We start from the raw sequence: 21,878 nt of genomic DNA on the forward strand, positions 1-21,878 counted from the left end.
AACGGACCGTATTACATAAAAACATTTAAACAAACATAGGGGAACAGAGGGTTAAATAATGAACAAGTAATTAGGGGATTGAAACCAGGTGTGTAAAACAAAGACAAAACAAACGGAAAGTTAAAAGTGAATCGGCGATGGCTACAAGGCCGGTGACGTCGACCGCCCATGTGATAACGTGCGTGTCGGTGAGAGGTGTAGGAGTCAGGCGCAGGAGAGCAGGGATTACTGAGAAGCGTGTTTAATATAACAATTAATTATACATAGTCCACCAATACAAAATTGGCACAGATCTGTCTATATAAGGTCCCACAGATCACAGTGCCTAAATAGTGAAAACAAAACAGAAACTCGTGCCAAACGCACGGAGGAACAAACTCAGTTCCGAAAATAAACTACACGTGCGTAATAACGAGAACAAGAAACATCAAGGATAAACGAGCGCAAAATACCCACAAGCTTAATCCCGCACGAAATAAGGCAGGTAACAGGTGCCCTATATACACACAGAAATAAACGCAATTGAAACCAGGTGTGAAAAGGAACACAGACAAAACAACCAGAAAAGGAAAAAGGGATCGGTGGCGGCTAGTAAACCGGCGACGACGAGCGCCGCCCGAACAGGGAGAGGAGTTACCTTCGGTAGAAGTCGTGACAGCCCAACGCCGCCCAAACAAGGAGAGGGACCGACTTCGGCGGAAGTCGTGACACCCTGTAAAATTCTACTTGAGTAAAAGTCCAAAAGTATTTGGTTGTAAATATACTTAAGGATCAAAAGTAAAAGTATACATCTTTTCAAATTCCTAATATTAAGCAAACCAGACGGCAACATTTCCTATTGTTTTTTAAATTTACGGATAGCCAGGGGCATGCGCCAACACTCAGGCATTATTTACAAACTAAGCATATGAGTCCGACCAGATCAGAGGCAATAGGAATGACCAGTGATGTTCTGTTGATAATTGCGGGAATTGGACCATTTTCCAGTCCTGCTAAGCATTCAAATTGTAGCGAGTACCTTTGGGTGTCAGGGAAAATGTATGTATAAAGTATAAAGTACATTCTTCTCTTTAGGACTGTAGTGAAGTAAAAGTAAAAGTAGTCAAAAATATAAATAGTAAAGTAAAATACAGATACCCCAAAAAACGACTTAAGTAGTACTTTAAAGTATTTTTACTTAAGTACTCTACACCACTGCTTAGAAGCATGTTGTGGCTGTGTGTATTTGCTCTGGGATGAAAGACACAGTACTTACAGGAATGGAGGTCTGCTGTAGCAGTTCCTCAGGGGAGAAGCTGATGACAGGACAGGATGGAGAGAGGGAGAAGAAAGAAGAATTGAAGAGGGAGGGACAGAGAGTGACAGAGAAATAGGAGGAAATGAGAGGAAGAGAGGAAGAAACAATAAATGAAGAGACAGAGGAGGGGGAGTGACAGAGACAGAGAGAGGGGATAGAAGCAGGAGGAAATGATTAGAGAGAAGTGTTACTGACTGTAATGCTGAGTGACATTTGAAAGCCTCCCCTGATTAGAGGTTTTCTTGAGCACCATGTCAGACAGGCTTTCATAAAACCCACAGTGTGTGTGTGTGTGTGTGTGTCTCTGTCTGCAACCTTGCCTCATCCTCTGACTCAGCTGAAGCTGTTTTGGTGTGTTTGAGAGAGAGGAGCATCGGACGTTTTCTGTTATTAACATCTGTGTGTATGTGCGGGTGCGTGCATGTGTGTGCGTGCGTGTATCTCTCTATGTGTGTGTGTAGCTGTGCATGTATATTTGGGGGGGATAAAGAGAAGGAGAGATGAAGATGGAGAGATTGTGTATGTCACTGTCTCACCCTCTATCTGTGTGTCTTCATTCCTCTCTCTTTCTCTGTGATGATGACCCTTGCACTGTTTTGTAGAATAGTAGTGAGAGAACATGGTGCAGAATTAACTCTAGAGCTCTATAATAGAATGTGACACTCACTTATGGGGAGTTATAAACATATTTTATAACATCTTTGAATGTCAGTCATTGATGACTGAGTAAACAACAATGCAAAGCCAATTGCTTGCAGGGAATTCAGCTGTCAAAAAGGGGAAAGGTAATTATAGGGAACGATAACAGATCATATTTTGCCCCCATCCGACACACACACACCCACACACAGACAAACAGTTCCCCATTGTTCCTCCACAGCCACAGGTTGTGTTTCCCAGGGAGAGACTCAGGACAGTTTAATTACACTGTAATAAGTTGCTGTGGAAATACGCTACTGCGGGAAATAAGAAGTTGTGGCATCGCAATTAATGCTCAAAGGACAGCTATATTGCACACAAACACAGAAATGGGCCAGGGAGAGTAGGACACTCTTTTGCAGGAAGTCTTGTGTGTGACAAAGAGAGTTGATTGAGAGACTGTGGCTACAGTATATACATTTTTATGGGTGTGTTTCTGTCAGTGTATCTTTGCTAGTGAGGGATTTAAACACATACATGTATTTTCACAGAGGAATAACACAGCCAATGACAAGCATTTAAGACTCCAAAGAATAATAGATTAGCAAAGCAACAAAAGACAACGTATTACTGCTACTGGTACTGACAGTTGTGAAAAATCATGCATCCGAGTGTGTGTGTGTGTGTGTGTTTGTGTGTGTGCGTGTTAGTATCTTTGTCTCTCTTAGTCCCACTCCTTTTCAGAAATGATGGAGATGAATTTCTCTGCCGAATAAATGGATTAGAAACAGAAACAATGGAGGGAAAATCCAACGAGTGTTTTTTCTTTTGCCACCATTTCAGAAATCAGGGATTAGTGGCACATTGGGACTGTGCTGAGCAGGAGAGGCCGGAGTTCCAAAACCCATCAGGGATTTGACTGCATCTGTTCCCCTCTCTGCTTCGGCTATGTCCATTACTCACCGAGAAAATTCCTGAAAAGATTTACAACTGTTTGCCTTATCCAGCCACCGCAGAGCTGTCCAACAACACTCAGTGATGTGTGTATGCATGCATGTCAATGTCTGTGTCTGTATCTGTATCTGTACTGGACCAAAAAGACAGCAGACTTTATAAGCCCAAACTAATTTCTAAAAAGACCCAACTTTTCTACTTGGTGTGGCGATAACTCTTAAAAGTGTTTGTGCACCGAGGCTGCCACCTTGCCTCATCCTCTGACTCAGCTGAAGCTGTTTTGGTGTGTTTGAGAGAGAGGAGCATCGGACGTTTTCTGTTATTAACATCTGTTTGTTTGTGCCTAATATTGTTTTTAGCTGCATGCAGCTCTCCACGTGTGTGTGTGTGTGTGTGTGTGTGTGTGTGTGTGTGTGTGTGTGTGTGTGTGTGTGTGTGTGTGTGTGTGTGTGTGTGTGTGTGTGTGTGTGTGTGTGTGTGTGTGTGTGTGTGTGTGTGTGCACCTATCCCTTTTGTTTGAAGCAATAGCAAATCTACTCAGGGGAGAATAGCTAAATATGGACCCCAATCTTAGCAGCTTGTCTTTTCCCCCATCTCTCACTTCCCTCTCTTCCCTTTTTCTTTCTGAGTGAGGAACCATTATGGGGGAGGGAATCAGAGCGGACGCCATTTCTCCTGTACTGTTGTCAGCAGTTGGCTGCTTTGGGATCAAAGTAGTGTGTGTGTGTGTGTGTGTGTGTGTGGTGTGTGGTGTGTGGTGTGTGTGTGTGTGTATATATATGTGTGTGTGTGTATATATATGTGTGTGTGTGTGTGTGTGCGTGCGTGCGTGCGTGCGTGCGTGCGTGCGTGCGTGGTTTGGTGTTTTTTTGTGCTTACTAGAGTGAGTTTAATTAAAGATGAAAGTGCAGATGATTAATTGATGGAAGTCAGACTGTTCCATTTGGTACTAAATGTGGACAGCTCCAAAAGATTATACATAAAATGAGAAGTATTACCCAAGAAACTGAAGGTTTTCACAAAAATATATATTTAAAATAAATGTGTAACAACGTAATGATTACTGTGTTGTGTGGTGTTGTTCTTTTAAACCTTTAAAGACTAAAAACAAGCCTGGTGCATATTTGTCATTGTCTTTTAGGACTCTGGACATTCCCAAATATATATATATATTACACAGGGAAATGTGTCCACCAACTGGAGTGCCCTAAATTGCTCTGTCTGCAAATTCGGGATGTGCGTGTAAGTAGTGAGGCTCAAAGGCTCTGATGGAGCTGCTGAGGCAAAAAAACATCATGAGTTTTTCTTGTAGTGATACAGTAAGTAAACTTTCAATTAATTTGTGATCTCTAAGGTGTGTTAGCCTGTTATGGTAGGACTAGTCTACTAGCAGGAGGTGCTGGAGAATGGCTGTTTAACTCCACTTATATCCCTCCCCTCGGTCACTCATCTCACTCATTGACCCACTCAGTGTTCCTAGTGTGCCATAGAGACAGCTGAGTACCTCTGAAAGTTCTCATCTATGAAAAATGGAGTGTGCAGGCTCCATCAAGCTGCCTTTCAACAGAAGATTAGAATAGCGAGAGTGGAGTGCTCAGGAAGATAACACGCCTGCTCACAACATCTGTATTGAAACTGTAATCTTCATAGGAAACACATTATGCTGGCAAAGAAAAATTGCCCTCCCTTGCTTGGCCAAGATAAAGTCTTCATAGAAACAGACTTAACGAGGCGTTTATAGAGGTTTATAGGCTAATATAGAAGTTAAGCAGACTGAGATCCCATGGTTTGGATAGAGACAGTTTGGCCCTGTGGTTGTGAGTAAGGCTAAGACATAAGTGATCATCAACTATATTTATTGATGCTCTCAATAATTTCTCCACTAAAACAGTACGAGCCTAAACCCAATTCAAAAACAAGGCAACAGACTGAAACGAATAGTGAGGGAGGGAGCATTGAGATTGGAGGTAAATAGAAAGAGAGAGATTTACAGGCAAACTGTAAAAAAAACAAAGAGTAGGCTAAGGGAGTACAGTATAAAGGACATTCAGGCAAAATGTATATGCATTCAAATAAATAGTCATATCATATATTCCTTCTATTATTTCCATATGTATTGGTTAACTCACTATAGAATTGCATGTAAAAAAAAGCTGCAGACGCTGATGACATCATCAGGTAGCGCCACGCTGCGATAAGGGGGGAGGTGAGGTGGGGCATAGTAAGGGACAGGTAGTTAAACAGAGTCGGGCAGTTGGGCTGAGGGTCTTGCTTATGCCTTCAAGTGGACATTCACTTCCACTCTACAGATATTGGAGTGGAGGAGGGGGTCATACATGCACCTGTTATGCCAGGAGGGGGACAGTGGGGGGTTGTCAGGGGTCATAGGTGAAAGATCACAGTGTGGAGTCACGGCAGAGGACGATCTCCAGCTCGGTGCGGTAGAGCTTCCCCGCGTCGGACAGAGCCATGATGCTCTTCTTATAGCCCACCAGACCGGTCGAGTCCAACTCCTACAGCAAACAGGGGGCGAAACAGACGTGAGTGCTAGTGCCTCAACCAATGATGTCATTAACTATGGTGTATACCCTGTAAACAATCATGAGTCATTAGAACGTCCCCAGGACTTCACGAAATGGTCGCCTGAAGTCGTCAGGACTTTGTGTCATGGTCCCCTGGAGGTTTTGTCTAGTTCCCAGTTGGCCTCGGGGACGTCCGAAGGACTTTTTTTTAGGACTTTCTTGGGATGTTGGGTCATGGTCCCATGAAGGATTTTGCCTAGTTCCCAGTCGCAAAGAAACATTTCTTCCCCCCAAAAAAACTCTACCTTGGGCACACGCACCCTAGTTTCACTACACATCACCTCTTGTTACTGTTGCCAAGACTACCAAGGCCCTGATTGGTGAACCACTGATCCAGGCACAGCTGTTTGTATTTTGGCAATGCCAGGGATTTACTTATTTCATGACACAACGTCCCAAGAACATGTTAGAAAACTCCTTGCGGACATCCCCAGGACAAACCTGGGACTAGACAAAACTTCCAGGGGACCATGATACAACGTCCCAAGAATGTTCAGGTGACCTTCAGGGGACCATGACACAACGTGCCAAGAACATCCTAAAAATATCCCCAGGTCAAGCCGGGAACTATAAAAAGGTCCACCAGAGAATGTTCCCTTGGGAACATCATTCGACGTCCTGAGGACTAGTAAAATGAAAGTCCTGAGAATGTACTAAAAAGGTCCTGACATGGTCCTCAGTGACGTTCAGGAAACTAGAACATTCTCAGAACGTCAGTGGGATAACGTCACGCAGAAACCTTTAAGGGACCTAATGGGAAAGTCGCCAAATATCCTCAGGACGTCCCCTGTTTGCTGGGTATGGCCCTAACAGTCAATGCAACACCACATCCTGATCCAACAAAAACTCAAAAGACCATAACCTGTACAAGACCACAATGTTCTGCCAATCATTCTGATCTTGTAAACACTTCAGGTGCAGTATGACATAATAAACCAATCAACTAATCAAAAGATGAGTCAGTAAATAAGTGAAGTCTCTTGTTCCTTACCATTTTGTTCTTGTCATGGAGGTCCTTCAGCAGTGCGTCCAGCTCCTGCTCATCGATGTAACCGTTCCCATCCTAGTGAAACAGTGAAAAACAGTGAAACAGCAGAAAGGGTCCGGGCATCTCATATCATATTCTCAGTAAAAGAACAATCAAACACTCAGATATCCTCCCACTCAGAGTATACACAGGCAAGATCAATCATTCACAGACCAACTGCCAATTCAGTCATTACAAAGGCATTAGTATGAGACTCCTGTACTGTACACCTGTCTTTCCTACTGTACTGTTTTCTTTGTGGAAGGTTCAGTGGCGTGTATTCATGGATGCCGAGGGAAGCCAGGCTTCCCCCAAAAAATTATATATTTTGTCGCTCTGTGTTTCATAAATTTCCTTCAATTCGCAAGAGGCTGAAAAGAATGTATCTCAAAGAAGAAAGCATCTGACTAAACCAAACAGCTCCCCTCTGTCTCAATATGTGTAGCGTATCTATCTGATGGTCTCTGGTCAGAAAGAGTATGACATTATTGCCGCCCATAGCATTGAATTCAAGGGAAGCCAGCGAGCATTTGGCCTCCCTTAATAAAAAATTAATTAAATAAAACTCAATCAGCTTTGAGCTAAACTGAGTGAGCTCAGCAGTGAATGGTCCTGGCGCACCAAAATTAAAAGTGTCAATGGAAGCCAGTTTGAATTTGCTTCAGACCAATCACATCACAAGGCAAATGTCATTATTGACAGAAAGAAACTTGAATTGTTGCATCTCGTTGTGTTCGACCTTTTCATAAATTAGGGATTTGGACTCGTGGTTTTACTTAATTCTCTGCACAGGCCAATGACTATAACAGCGATTCTGATCCAACCATAAATTCATACATTGTGCCCCTGGCCTGATAGGATGGAATTTCAACACGTAGCTAGATGTACGCTCTTAGAAAAAAGGGTTCCAGAAGGGTTCTTCGGCTGTCCCCACAGGAGAACCCTTTTTGGTTCCAGGTAGAACCCTTTTGGGTTCTATGTAGAACCCTCTGTGGAAAGGGTTCTACATGAAACCCAAAAGGGTTCTACCAGGAACCAAATAGGTTCTACCTGGAACCAAAAATGGTTCTTCAAAGGGTTCTCTTATGGGGATAGCCGAAGAACCCTTTTAGGTTCTAGATAGCACCTTTTTTCAAAGAGTGTAGTATGCTGATGTTAACTAGCTGGCCTGGTGTATCGTTGCGTATGAAAGGAAGCTAGCGAGCAAGTATTTTAGCAAGATAGCCTAGGACAACAAAAAATAAAAGTGTGTACTGTATGACAGAGTCATAGACCGTTTAGGCAACATGAAAGAGGAGGATGGCATTGGCATTTCTCTACAAGTAGGTTGAGTCAACATGTTTTTTCTACTTACACGCACACAAACAAACACACACACACACACGCGCACACATAAATCAGTAACATAAATCAGTAGCCACATCATATTTAGCTTACGTTGATTGGACTAAATCGTTTTTGGTATCTTTTAGTTGTCACTGTATTAGACTAAGAATAGGTTATTAGATGACGTATAAGTTGAAATTGTGCCGGAATAGTGGAGGCAGCTCCTATTTTCTTTGTAACTTACAGTAACTCTCTGTGTTCTAAATCAATAGTTGTTTAGTAGTCTGAAAATGTCGGAAACATTACCTTGCTTGACCATGCTGTAGGTCATGTAACTGTTACATGCAATATGTTCTGTGGACTTCACTGGACAGATGTTGCTCTCCGGTTTTGTAATGAAACAAAGGTGTGTTTGAATTTATTCTGCCACTGTGTCTTCTTATTGTCTCGGCATTAGGCCTATATATCACGGTGTCAAGGCATATGAACTGACAGGTTATAGAGCAAACTGCAGATATCACAAAACATAGGTTGTAATATGGCTTTTTTTCTGGATTGACTTCCCCCCTGATTTTACCCACGCACCGCTACTGGGAAGGTTACTATGGTAACACTAACAAAATAAGTGATACAGACGCAGGTGTGTCTCTGGAGTATTTACCTGTACAAGAGACCATTTGCATGGAGATAGTAGCTTGAGTGACAGGGATACAAGCAATCTCTCTCACACACTCTCCCAACTACACACCCTCCCTGCAAATATGTCTATTGTGCTCATTTACCTTGTCATAGAAGGTGAAGATTACATTGAACTGCTCTGCTGAAAGCTTGCATCCCTGGAGAGACGGAAAAGACAGGGAAGGGAAAGGAAAAATATCATATACAGTATATTGTATATGATATACAGTTGAAGTCTGAAGTTTACATACACCTCAGCCAAATACATTTAAACTCAGTTTTTCACAATTCCTGACATTTAAGCACAGTAAAAATTCCCTGTTTTAGGTCAGTTAGGATCACCACTATATTTTAAGAATGTGAAATGTCCGAATAATAGTAGGGAGAATGATTTATTTCAGCTTTTATTTCATCACATTCCCAGTGGGTCAGAAGTTTACATACACTCAATTAGTTCTTGGTAGCATTGCCTTTAAATTGTTTAACTTGTGTCAAACTTTTCGGATAGCCTTCCACAAGCTTCCCACAATAAGTTGGGTGAATTTTGGCCCAATCCTCCTGACAGAGCTGGTGTAACTAAGTCAGGTTTGTAGGCCTCCTTGCTCGCACACGTTTTTTTCAGTTCTGCCCACAAATTTTCTATGGGATTGAAGTCAGGGCTTTGAGATGGCCACTCCAATACTTTGACTTTGTTGTCCTTAAGCCATTTTGCCACAACTTTGGAAGTATGCTTGGGGTCATTGTCCATTTGGAAGACTCTTTTGTGACCAAGTTTTAACTTCCTGATTGATGTCTTGAGATGTTGCTTCAATATATCCACAAAATTTTCCTGCCTCATGATGCCATCTATTTTTTGAAGTGCACCAGTCCCTCCTGCAGCAAAGCACCCCCACAACATGATGCTGCCACCCCCGTGCTTCACGGTGGGGATGGTGTTCTTCGGCTTGCAGGCCTCCCCCTTTTTCCTCCAAACGTAATGATGGTCATTATGGCCAAACAGTTCTATTTTTGTTTCATCAGACCATAGGACATTTCTCCAAAAAGTACGATCTTTGTCTCCATGCGCAGTTGCAAACCGTAATCTGGCATTTATATGGTGGTTTTGGAGCAGTGGCTTCTTCCTTGCATGAGCGGCCTTTCAGGTTATGTCGATATAGGACTCGTTTTACTGTGGATATAGATACTTTTGTACCCGTTTCCTCCAGCATCTTCCCAAGGTCCTTTGCTGTTGTTCTGTACGTTCAACTCTAGGTAACAGAAGGTGTCTCATTCCTGAGCAGTATGACAGCTGCGTGGTCCCATGGTGTTTATACTTGCGTGCTATTGTTTGTACAGATGAACGTGGTACCTTCAGGCGTTTGGAAATTGCTCCCAAGGATGAACCAGACTTGTGGAGGTCTACCATTTTTTTCTGAGGTCTTGGCTGATTTCTTTTGATTTTCCCATAATGTCAAGCAAAGAGCCACTGCGTTTGAAGGTAGGCCTTGAAATACATCCAGAGGTACACCTCCAATTGGCTCAAATTATGTCAATTAGCCAATCAGAAGCTTCTAAAGCCATGACATAATTTTCTGGAATTTTCGAGCTGTTTAAAGGCACAGGCAACTTTGTGTATGTAAACCTCTGACCCACTGGAATTGTGATACAGTGAATTATAAGTGAAATAATCTGTCTGTCAACAAATGTTGGAAAAATTACTTGTGTTATACACAAAGTAGATGTCCTAACCGACTTGCCAAAACTATAGTTTGTTAACAAGAAATTTGTGGAGTGGTTGAAAAACAAGTTTTAATGACTCCAACCTAAGTTTATGTAAACTTCCGACTTCAACTGTATATAGTTGCAAATCAATCCCAGAACCACAGCAAATGACCTTGTGAAGATGCTGGAGGAAACAGGTACAAAGTATCTATATCTACAGTAAAACGAGTCCTATATTGCCACTGCTCCAAAACCGCCATAAAAAAGCCAGACTACGGTTTGCAACTGCACATGGGGACAAAGATGGTACTTTTTGGAGAAATGTCCTCTGGTCTGATGAAACAAAAAAATAACTGTTTGGCCATAATGACCATCGTTATGTTTGGAGGAAAAAGGGGGAGGCTTGCAAGCCGAAGAACACCATCCCAACCGTGAAGTACGGGGGTGGCAGCATCATGTTGTGGGGTGCTTTGCTGCAGGAGAGACTGGTGCACTTCACAAAATAGATGGCATCATGAGGCAGGAAAATGATGTGGATATTTTGAAGCCACATCTCAAGACATCAGTCAGGAAGTTAAAGCTTGGTTGCAAATGGGTCTTCCAAATGGACAATGACCCCAAGCATATTTCCAAAGTTGTGGCAAAATGGCTTAAGGACAACAAAGTCAAGGTATTGGAGTGGTCATCACAAAGCCCTGACCTCAATCCCATAGAACATTCGTGGGCAGAACTGAAAAAGCGTGTGCGAGCAAGGAGGCCTACAAACCTGACTCAGTTACACCAGCTCTGTCAGGAGGAATGGGCCAACATTCACCCAACTTATTGTAGGAAGCTTGTGGAAGGCTACCCGAAACGTTTGACCCAAGTTAAACAATTTAAAGGCAATGCTACCAAATACTTATTGAGTGTATGTAAACTTCTGACCCACTGGGAATGTGATGAAATAAATAAAAGCTGAAATTAATCATTCTCTCTACTATTATACTGACATTTCACATTCTTAAAATAAAGTGGTGATCCTAACTGACCTAAGACAGGGAATTTTGACTCGGATTAAATGTCAGGAATTGTGAAAAACTGAGTTTAAATGTATTTGGCTAAGATGTATGTAAACTTCTGACTTCAACTGTATACACTGAGTATACCAAACATTAGGAACACCTCCCAATTTTGACCTGCAGCACCCTGGGAATGCCTGCATCTGTTCCTCACAAACTGGAGTCTAACTGGTTTCATTAACGAGCCTGCAGTGTGTGTGTGTGTGTGTGTGTGTGTGTGTGTGTGTGTGTGCGTGCGTGCGTGCGTGCGTGCGTGCGTGCGTGCGTGCGTGCTTGAGTGCGTGTGAAAGAGTGTTGCAAGGACTTTTAAGGGTGTCGATGTGATAGTCTAGCCAGGTGCAGACTCAGTAAATGTCTCCTGTGATAAACAGTTTAATCCTCTTAAAGTGAATGCAATAAAGCTGAATTGTACCATAGATCTGCCGACATACGTATTGTATGACCTTTACCTTAGGGTTATTGTTAAGACTGCTTTAATTCACATAGTGACCGACTCTTTCACAAATGAATACGTTGCCCCACTTCCTAAAGGATTTTGTGTGTGGGGTGGGGTGTGGGGGTGGGGTGTGTGGGTCAGGTCTCACCTCGAACTTGAGCAAGAAATTTTCCTGAACTGGCAGCAGCCTTAAATGAGATAAAAGAAAATCGTTCACATTCAGATTCTTTACTTCAAAATGGATTCAAGTATAACACAGAGAGTCTCTCAGTGAACAAGACACACATACACTCACCTGGCCATTTCAGACAGGCCCAGTTTCCCATCACCGTTCAGATCAAACATCCTCAGCTGGAGAGTGAAATACAACAGTGAGTGGCGTAACATTACTACACGGTGTTAAACCTGTGTGTTTGTGTACGCATGTACAGTATGTGTGTCACACTCACGATTGTCTGTGTGTATTCGTTGAGTTTCTTGTCATCGTAGTGTCTGTTGGCCTTCTTCAGAAGATCTGACAGGAAACCCTGAGGAAGACAGATCCTCGTTACCCCACTGGTAACTGGCTCAATGACCCAAAATGTAAGTTTAAAGATGAGCGCTCAGGGGTCCTCCTCTGACAACAAGCACAAGTCCTTGGAAATTGACTAATGAAGGTTATGAATGTTTAAAAGCTTGACACATTTGTTTACCTTCAGTTCATTGGCTTCGATGTATCCACTGCGATCAGTGTCATACCTTCGCCATGCCTGTAGACAGAGGATTTTTAACATTTCATTACAACACAGTACACATGCATTTAAACACAGAGATTAAGAACTCTAAAGCCTTAAAACCCTCTTTACTTTAACAACAAGTGGAAGAGTCATAATGCTATAATCGGTAGAGAGAATGTAGCCAGACGGAGATTGAAGAGGATGAGAGTGAGACAGAAAAGTATATAATTTGTGTTTTAATCTACCAGCTGTCCCATGTCTAGAGCGGAACCTTATCAAAGATGTATGCCCAAACCACATCACCCCTCCCCCCACTCTCCTGCAGTAAGCCTGCAACCCATCCATAATGTATGGGAGTCTGAGAATAGCTCCTGTGTTCCCCTCCCCCCACCCCTCCACTTTTAACACGGGGTAGCCAGCACACTGGACCACTGCAAAACTCCGTCCTTCTGTCTATCCTCCCTTCTCCTTATTTTGCGTGTCTCCACCAGTAGAGAACAGTTAAAAGGAACCCCCCCCCCCCTATCTCTCTTTCTCTCTCTAGTTATTTCTACATATAAAATGCTTTACACAAGGAGATGCCTGTTTCCCTGATATTTCTAAGCTCTCTTGGGATTGATTCTGTGTATGTGGATGGATGTGTTTTTGTGTTGGTTTTTGTGTATGGGACGAAGTGATCAGACTTAGCAAAACACCAAAAAGTTATCTGTAGCAGAGAGCAATGATAGCAGGAGCCATCTTTAGTGATTGAAATACTGTACAGTGCAGTGGGCTTACACACACACACACGCACGCGCACGCACACGCACACACACACACACACACACACACACACACACACACACACACACACACACACACACACACACACACACACACAAAGACACAGACAGACAGACACACACACACAAAGACACAGACAGACAGACAGACAGACAGACAGACAGACAGACAGACAGACAGACAGACACAACTTACCGCCATGAATTCTGCACTGGATCCCACAAATGTTCTGAAACAAAGCAGGAAATTCTCCTCTGTGGGCAGAATCTGAGCTAACTGGAGAGAGAAAGGGAGAGAGAGAGAGAAAATATATAGAGAGAGGATTAGTACACTTGGCTACTAACTCAATATTAAAGCGGATTTCAACAACAACACTGTGGACAAAACAAAGAACATATATGCAGATATACAGTTGAAGTCGGAAGTTTACATACACTTAGGATGGAGTCATTAAAACTTGTTTTTCAACCACTCCACAAATGCCTTGTTAACAAACTATAGTATTGGCAAGTTGGTTAGGACATCTACTTTGTGCATGACACAAGTAATTTTTCCAACAATTGTTTACAGACAGATTATTTCACTTATAATTCACCGTATCACAATTCCAGCGGGTCAGAAGATTACATGCACTAAGTTGACTGTGCCTTTTTGAGCCAATTTGAGCCAATTTGAGGTGATAATTTGAGCCAATTTGAGGTGTACCTGTGGATGTATTTCAAGGCCTACCTTCAAACTCAGTGCCTCTTTGCTTGACATCATGGGAAAATCAAAAGAAATCAGCCAAGACCTCAGAAAAATAATTGTCGACCTCCACAAGTCTGGTTCATCCTTGGGAGCAATTTCCAAACGCCTGAAGGTACCACGTTCATCTGTACAAACAATAGTACGCAAGTATAAACACCATGGGACCACGCAGCCATCATACCGCTCAGGAAGGAGATAGGTTCTGTGTCCTGGAGATGAACGTACTTTGGTGCAAAAAGCGCAAATCAATCCCAGAACAACAGCAAATTACCTTGTGAAGATGCTGGAGGAAACGGGTTCAAAAGTATCTATATCCACAGTAAAATTAGTCCTATATCGACATAACCTGAAAGGCCGCTCAGCAAGGAAGAAGCCACTGCTCCAAAACCGCCATAACAAAGCCAGACTACGGTTTGCAACTGCACATGGGGACAAAGATCGTACTTTTTGGAGAAAAGTCCTATGGTCTGATGAAGCATGTGCGAGCAAGGAGGGCTACAAACCTGACTCAGTTACACCAGCTCTGTCAGGAGGAATGTGCCAAAATTCCCCCAACTTATTGTGGGAAGCTTATGGAAGGCTACCAGAAACATTAGACCCAAGTTAAACAATTTAAAGGCAATGCTACCAAATACTATTTGAGTGTATGTAAACTTCTGACCCACTGGGAATGTGATGAAAGAAATAAAAGCTGAAATAATGTCACGATCGTCATTGTAAGCATACTCAGACCAAAGTGCAGCGTGAAATCGGTTCGACATCTTTTTATTTAAGTGAACTGCACAAAAAAACTATAAAGAATACACGAAATGTGACGTTCTGTAGTGCACACAGGTGTAACGGATGTGAAATGGCTAGCTAGTTAGTGGTGGTGCGCGCTAATAGCCTTTCAATCGGTGACGTCACTTGCTCTGAGACCTTGAAGTAGTGGTTCCCTTTGCTTTGCAAGAGCCGCGGCTTTTGTGGAACGATGGGTAACGATGCTTCGTGGGTGACTGTTGTTGATGTGTGCAGAGGGTCCCTGGTTCGCGCCCGGGTCGGGGCGAGGGGACGGACTAAAGTTATACTGTTACACAGGCAACAACACAAAAACAAGATCCCACAAAACACAGTGGGGAAATGGCTGCCTAAATATGATCCCCAATCAGAGACAATGATAAACAGCTGCCTCTGATTGGGAACCATAACAGGCCAACATAGAAAAAAAACACCTAGACAGGAACACCCCCCCCCTAGTCACACCCCGACCTAACCAAAATAGAGAATAAAAAAGTCTCTCTATGGTCAGGGCGTGACAAATAAATCATTCTCTCTACTATTATTCTGACATTTCACATTCTTAAAATAAAGTGGTGATAATAACTGACCTAAGACAGGGAATTTTTACTCTGATTAAATGTCCGGAATTGTGAAAAACTGAGTTTAAATGTATTTGGCTAAGGTGTATGTAAACTTCCGACTTCAACTGTAGCATCAGAGGAAAACATAAAAAGTAAGTAGACATTTCAACAGAGGAGTTTGAATGTGCTTGTGTACAGTATGAGTCTTACTTCTGACATCTCGATTCTTCCGTCTGCATTCTTGTCAAATTTCATCATGAACTCCTTCATTTTCTCTCTAAACGCAGCATGTGTGGGATCCTTGAATAGACAAACACACACACACACAAACACACACAGAATAAATCAAAAACAGATAAAACAGAGACTTCCTACCTAACGACTCTCTGTGATGATGAGTTGTTACAGCATATTATATCAAATTGTCATTATCCAGTCTATCAGCCTATCTAGAAGTCTGAATACACTGTGGAAGATGACAGTCAAGTAAAGTGGACAATTTTATCATTTAAATACAATGTTTAAGGTTGCCTCGACTAGGATGGAGTCAGTCACTCGCTTTAGGGCAGGAAGGAAAGAACGGTGCATTTTCAAAGTATTCAAACCCACTCACCACGCCTGTTCCTCTCCGCGCAGTCTCTAGCTGCCGGAAGAAGCTCTCCAGCTCCTTTCCCTCGATGTAGCCATTTCCTGTAGAACATACCCAAGGGTTAAAGGTCATTCCTGGGATCAGTGAGATTGAGATTACATTGACCTTTGAACCTGTGGAAAACATAATAGTTAATTATGTCTTAATTAATCTTTCCTTGATTCCTTGCATCCTCTCTCCTCACCTCCTTCGCAAATCCCATTGGAGAAAAAAGTCAGGGGAGGGACCTTGGACCTTCTTCTCCAATACAGTTGAGAAGGAGGTGAGGGGATAAGATGCTCGGTATATCACCAAATGTGAATTGAAATAGAACCCTGGTATGTAGTGTGTGTTCCATTACTGTAAAAAAAACAGGGTTCAATATAGGCATTTTTTAAGCCCTTTGCTCAACAAGTACCTCAATGAAAGTCCAGAACAACGAGTCCACAAGGAGTCCAGAGAGTGTGACTGTTTGCATACTCTAAACAATATGGAAACCTGCTGACAAAAACACTCTCATTATCTAGCCTAATGCTACAGTCACACGATATTGCCCATCTGGCCAACACGACTCCCACAGGAGTACAGTAACATAACATTGAGTCACATATATACAGTATATCCAACACACACGCACACACACTGCTCAGCTCCCTGGCCTTTACTAGGATTAGTCTGATATCCCAGCAAAACCATCCGGCCCAGTATCTGATGGGGATGAGATACAGGGAGGAGGAGAGAAAGGGAGGAGGAGAGAAAGGGAGGCTAGGTCGGAGGGAAGGATTTGAAAGGGCAGGGGCTTAATGTGACTTATTGTGTCATAGCACCATAGGAATAAAATGATAGCTGACCCACACGGGGAAGAAAATCATTGAAAGGAGAACTTGATAAGTGTGTGTCTGTGTGTGCGTGTGTGTGTGTGCGCGTGCGCACACTGTAGGGGCAATCCACATGCTGTAGATATTTAAGGCTGATTGAGAATATAACAAGTTCATAATTGTCTTGGCTGATCAGATCTCTAACAGTATATGCTGTGCGAGTTCCCCCAGGTCTGTGCTGTGTGAGTTCCCCCAGGTCTGTGCTCTCTGCGTTCCCCCATTGGGGAAATGAGAGAAACACTCAGAGGCCATCAAACACACACGGGAGAAACACACATCACACACACACATCACACACCCTACAGGCAGATAGAGAAGGAGAAACAGAGATAGAGATAGAGAGAGAGAGAGAGAGATGTAGAAGAAAGGACCATCTCTAACATCCTTGTAGTTTAGCTCAGTGTTGGGAGAAGGTGGGGGTTCTGCATTAGTCACATGACCAAAGCACTGCCCGCATCTGGAGCCTTTAGGCGGATCAGCATGGCATTTACGAATGGGAAGTGTGGAAATTCTCTGGTAATGCTGCTGCAGAACGGTATTTAAAAACAGGAATCGCCTGCAGCTCAGAGAGCATCAGCAACATATTCACAGTGGAATTGCTTTGTGCCTTTGGGATTGACAGTGGGGGGTCAGGTAGATGTTTATTGGGGCACTAGATCTTCTGTAGCGACATTCACAAACATGACAGGCATGTGACTGACTACGCATGGTGTACAGCAAGTTTGCTGATGACACCACGGTTGTAGGCCTGATAACCAACAACGACCAGTCCACTTATAGGGAGGCAGTGAGTGAACTGGCATTGTGGTGACATCATGACAACAACCTCTCCCTCATTGTCAGCAAAACAAATGAGTTGACTGTTGATTTCAGGAAGCAGAGGAGGGAACATGCCCCGATCTACATCAATGGGACTATAGTAGAGAGAGTCACTCAGTTGAGAGTTAGAACAGTAGAATACACAAAGCGCAATTTCGAAATGTGGTTGTGCATAGCAGTTTTCCTCTTGTTATGTCAGTCACTGACAGCACTCAATTAGCCCACGAAGCTACGCATTTTTAGTTTGGTAAATTGGTCTACTCTGCTATATAAATTTGTAGTAATAATGACCAAATTACCGAACGGGAACGAAGGGCACGTGCGCAGTGGCCCTGTCCTCTAGGGGGCCCCAATTAATTTTGTTTGCCACTCTCACTTACGAATAGCATTGCATGAAATTATGTTAGACGTTTACGATAGGTTTGTTACGCCCTATGGAAAAATGTGTAGAATTGCAGAAAACTTGCTTTAAAACTGCAACATTTTCTCTATGCCCCAAGGAAAAATGTGCAGAATTGCAGAAAACTTGCTTTAAAACTGCAACATTTTCTCTATGCCCCAGTGCAAAATGTGTAGAATTACAGGAAATTAACTTTAAAAAATAAATAAATATCTCCGTGGTCAAGTGGGGAGCCACTCAAATATGTTGCTAGATAGGTGGCAGGCCCCCCAACCAAATCTCATATAGGGCCCCAAAAGGCTTGACCCTGTTCATACATTTTCCAGTTATGTTAGACATAGATCTTGTTTCCTTGCATGGAATAATATTTGATGTGATGAGTGGAATAATGCATGCGCTTCCCAAATATCATAGGCCTATTCTCCAGTCCACACACAGACACATTCTGCACAAACCATAACACACACACACCATACAAGTCCTGTTCTAAGAGTCAAACATCTAAAGTTTTAAGTCTGAAACGCATCGTTGACATTGACCCAAAAATCAAATCTATGATTCTTGAAAAGCATGCTCCACTACCCCAGCTCTAGTCTCGCTTTATCATGTATGAGACTATGGACACAGATTGGCACACGGATTCGACTTGACAGACCGACACAAACCTGCTTGGCGCCCAATATGTTTCTGTTAACCACCTCTGCCTCTCACAGATGGATCACTGGCACGACATCTCTGAAAAACCTTAAATGCATTAATGTATTTACAGCGAACAGTGAGACCTATTTTTATATTCCACAACTATAATTTGTGGAATGAGAGAGTGTGTGTGTGTGTGTGTGTGTGTGTGTGTGTGTGTGTGTGTGTGTGTGTGTGTGTGTGTGTGTGTGTGTGTGTGTGTGTGTGTGTGTGTGTGTGTGTAATTGCACTCATTCCTCATCCCTGGCTCCACTACTTCTAGGTCCATTCCAGCCCAGTGCACGCCAGGGATGGGTATGGCTTAGTTGACCCGGTGGGCGGATTTAACCCTCGGCTGGGGCAGTGGAGTGCTTGAGCGGCTAGGAGAATCCCTGCGCTTGCTCAGGTGTGACTGTTTACACGCTCTAGGTGAGAGGCTGCAGAGCTCAGAGTGAGCGCTATGGGGCATTAACATGTCAAGCCTGCACAATGTCACAGACTTTTTGACACATCTTTACACACTTCAACAGGGCTTGTTTAGTAGAGCCCTCAGTAAGTCTAAACGGGCCTAGTCCAGCGTTTTGCTGCCAAGCAGAACGTCTCCAACGGCCCTAAGGGACCACCATGGGATAGGGGAGAAGGATTCAACATGCTTTGCGCAGTGGAGAAATTAATGCCTGGATGGATTAAAAAAAGAGAACCCAGTGCTATACAATGCAATATATTTAAATCCAAAGACGTAAATGAGAGATACTGGGGGTCATGGGATTTAGCAATTCGTATAGCTGTTATAATATCACTGTTTATAACCTTTCATGATCACCTTTGAGTGCTGTGTAGCGGAGACCAGCTCTAGCGCACAGTGACGCACACAATACCCGCGACTGGGCCTTCGAGCTGCACTACCCCCCCCCCCCCCCCCATCCTTCCCCCAATGACTGTAAAGGCTAAATGGCTATTCCCTATATTCATTCCATCGCTCTCCTTTTCCCCACTTCCACGTTTCCCTCCTCTCTGTCCTCTCTCCTCATCTTCTTCACACACTGCTCCCCCTTCTCCTATCCCCCTTTCCCCCTACTCTCTCTCCATCTCCACTCAATACACGCGCGCCTGGCAGAAGCCCCGGTGATGACATAGGCTACTGTAAATTCATTCATAGGAGACGCGCGGATCCGGTTGCCTCGTGGGGGTCGCTACAAGCAAGAAACATATATAATTCACAGCGAACAAACAGCGTTAAAAACAGCCACTACGTAATACACACACGTCACCACATAATATAATAAATGATCACGCAAGAACGCATGTTCAAGCTCAAAGAATGTAATGCTGTATTAGACTGTAGTGTTTTACGCACAGAAAATAGTGACACAAATGTGGTCCAAAGCAGCGCTCTTCTGTTCCATAGCTTTGCGCGGTTCTTACTGAGGCGTAATTTAGGAACTAAAAGAAAATGATGATTAACAAACATGGTTATTGGGGATTATATGTAGCCTACGTGTAGACTGAAATCTCATATAATGCTCGTGTGGGAAAAATGCACAAACTGAACTATTTGAAAATGCTTTTCTACTTTAAAATGTTTCCTTATCCCACAGTTCTGCAACAAATATCTACAAACCCCACAAATGCCCCTTTATACAACTTCAATATGCTAATTTGGTAATTAAAGTTAATAAACAAGTGTAAAGTTACAAATCTTTCCAGAAGTGCATGATCACGGAACAACGCACAGGACACACTCTGACTGACAATCGCTGCCAAGAGTCCCAAGACTCTGTCCAAATAACAACCCATATGCTCCTGTCCCGCAGCACAACACACAGGACTTCCTGCCCTCGTCTATCACATCTGCTCACTTCCTCTGTCCCGCAGTACAACACACATGACTCTCTACCCTCATCTATCACATCTGCTCACTTCCTCTGTCCCGCAGTACAACACACATGACTCTCTACCCTCATCTATCACATCTGCTCACTTCCTCTGTTCCACCAAGCACCAGTCTATCAATTTAACAACTATCCAACCATTCTGAATTTACAACCAGCCTACTCCTATGATATGCTCATAATACAGTCCTGCCCAAGTTTAACCCCCTGGCCGCAGTACTGACCGTCTGCATCGAAATGTTTCCAGATGTCAAGAAACTGCGTTGCGGTCAGCTCTGCCAGGTGGAGATGAGGTGGCTGCTGTGCTTGAGTTGCCATCGTTCAGTCGCTACTGCTTATTTTCCTTCTTCCTGGAGCACGTGGAAATCCCGAGTTAACTTTGTCCTAGTCGGATCTTAAGTCTCTCTAAACTGTCAGCAGCTCGCGCTCAGCCGGGGCTTTTAAACCCACCCGCGGTGCATGCACTTCTCCGGCTGACAGAACGGGGGCGCAGCGGCTCTGATCCTGCATGGAGTGTGACAGGCTGATCGGTTCTCAGTCACTCCTCTCAGAGGGATGAGGGATGCTCAATGGCACTGTCCATGCAGGCTCCTCGCTCTGGAGGCAGTTCTCTGTGTTGATTGGAATTATGGAAATAGAATCATATAGAGAAAGACCCCATATACTTGCACTCATGAGCCAAAAATTACATCAAAGCATTCCATCACATAGTCTGTTCCATCAAACAGGCCAACACCTCAGGAAGACAGGAGTAATCCAACTAAGTGTGTGTGTGTGTGTGTGTGTGTGTGTGTGTGTGTGTGTGTGTGTGTGTGCACATACTCCAGTAAGGAGTATTTTGGGTATCAGAGTCACTCCAGCATCTATCTCTCTGCTCTACCAAATGCCTCACTATTTATCTTACTGTAGGTATCAAGTATCACTTTGAAAATAGACTGTACTATCCCCCCTCTCACCATTCTTAATTTACTCCTATTTTCTCCCCCCATCCATCCATGCATCCCTCTTTCACTGCCTCATCTCCCTCGCAGTAAGCCCAGCTCTTCTATAGGGTCTGTTTAGATTTAAGTTTCTCCTTAGACTCCTTGGCCAATCAACCCCATAGCTGGCATAAATCATATCACCCAGTAGGACAACTACATTGTACTGCCATATGATAAAGCCTCTTTAGGCTCTGGTATGGGGGATATCCCCACTCCTCCTTTATCTATTTTCTTCTCACTTTTCTCCCATTCTTTCTATTTGGGGCTCCAGCAGCTTTGTTAAAGCTTGAAGGGGTGTGTGTGTGTGTGAGTGAGT

At 43.3% G+C, this 21,878-nt stretch overlaps 1 protein-coding gene across 1 annotated transcript; it reads right to left on the reverse strand.

The window, feature by feature from the left end:
* Positions 1-4,729: 4,729 nt before the first annotated feature.
* Positions 4,730-21,036, reverse strand: LOC129854216 (calretinin-like). Its single transcript, XM_055921014.1, has 11 exons — positions 20,804-21,036; positions 15,898-15,974; positions 15,495-15,584; positions 13,393-13,473; positions 12,391-12,447; positions 12,148-12,225; positions 11,994-12,049; positions 11,847-11,886; positions 8,608-8,661; positions 6,464-6,535; positions 4,730-5,403 (listed from the first exon to the last, which is right to left on the reverse strand). The coding sequence occupies exons 1-11, from the start codon at positions 20,895-20,897 to the stop codon at positions 5,287-5,289; spliced, it is 816 nt and encodes a 271-aa protein (XP_055776989.1). The 5' UTR covers positions 20,898-21,036; the 3' UTR covers positions 4,730-5,286.
* Positions 21,037-21,878: the final 842 nt, after the last annotated feature.

This window comes from Salvelinus fontinalis, chromosome 4 (assembly GCF_029448725.1).
Source record: "Salvelinus fontinalis isolate EN_2023a chromosome 4, ASM2944872v1, whole genome shotgun sequence".
Classification (NCBI taxonomy): domain Eukaryota; kingdom Metazoa; phylum Chordata; class Actinopteri; order Salmoniformes; family Salmonidae; genus Salvelinus; species Salvelinus fontinalis.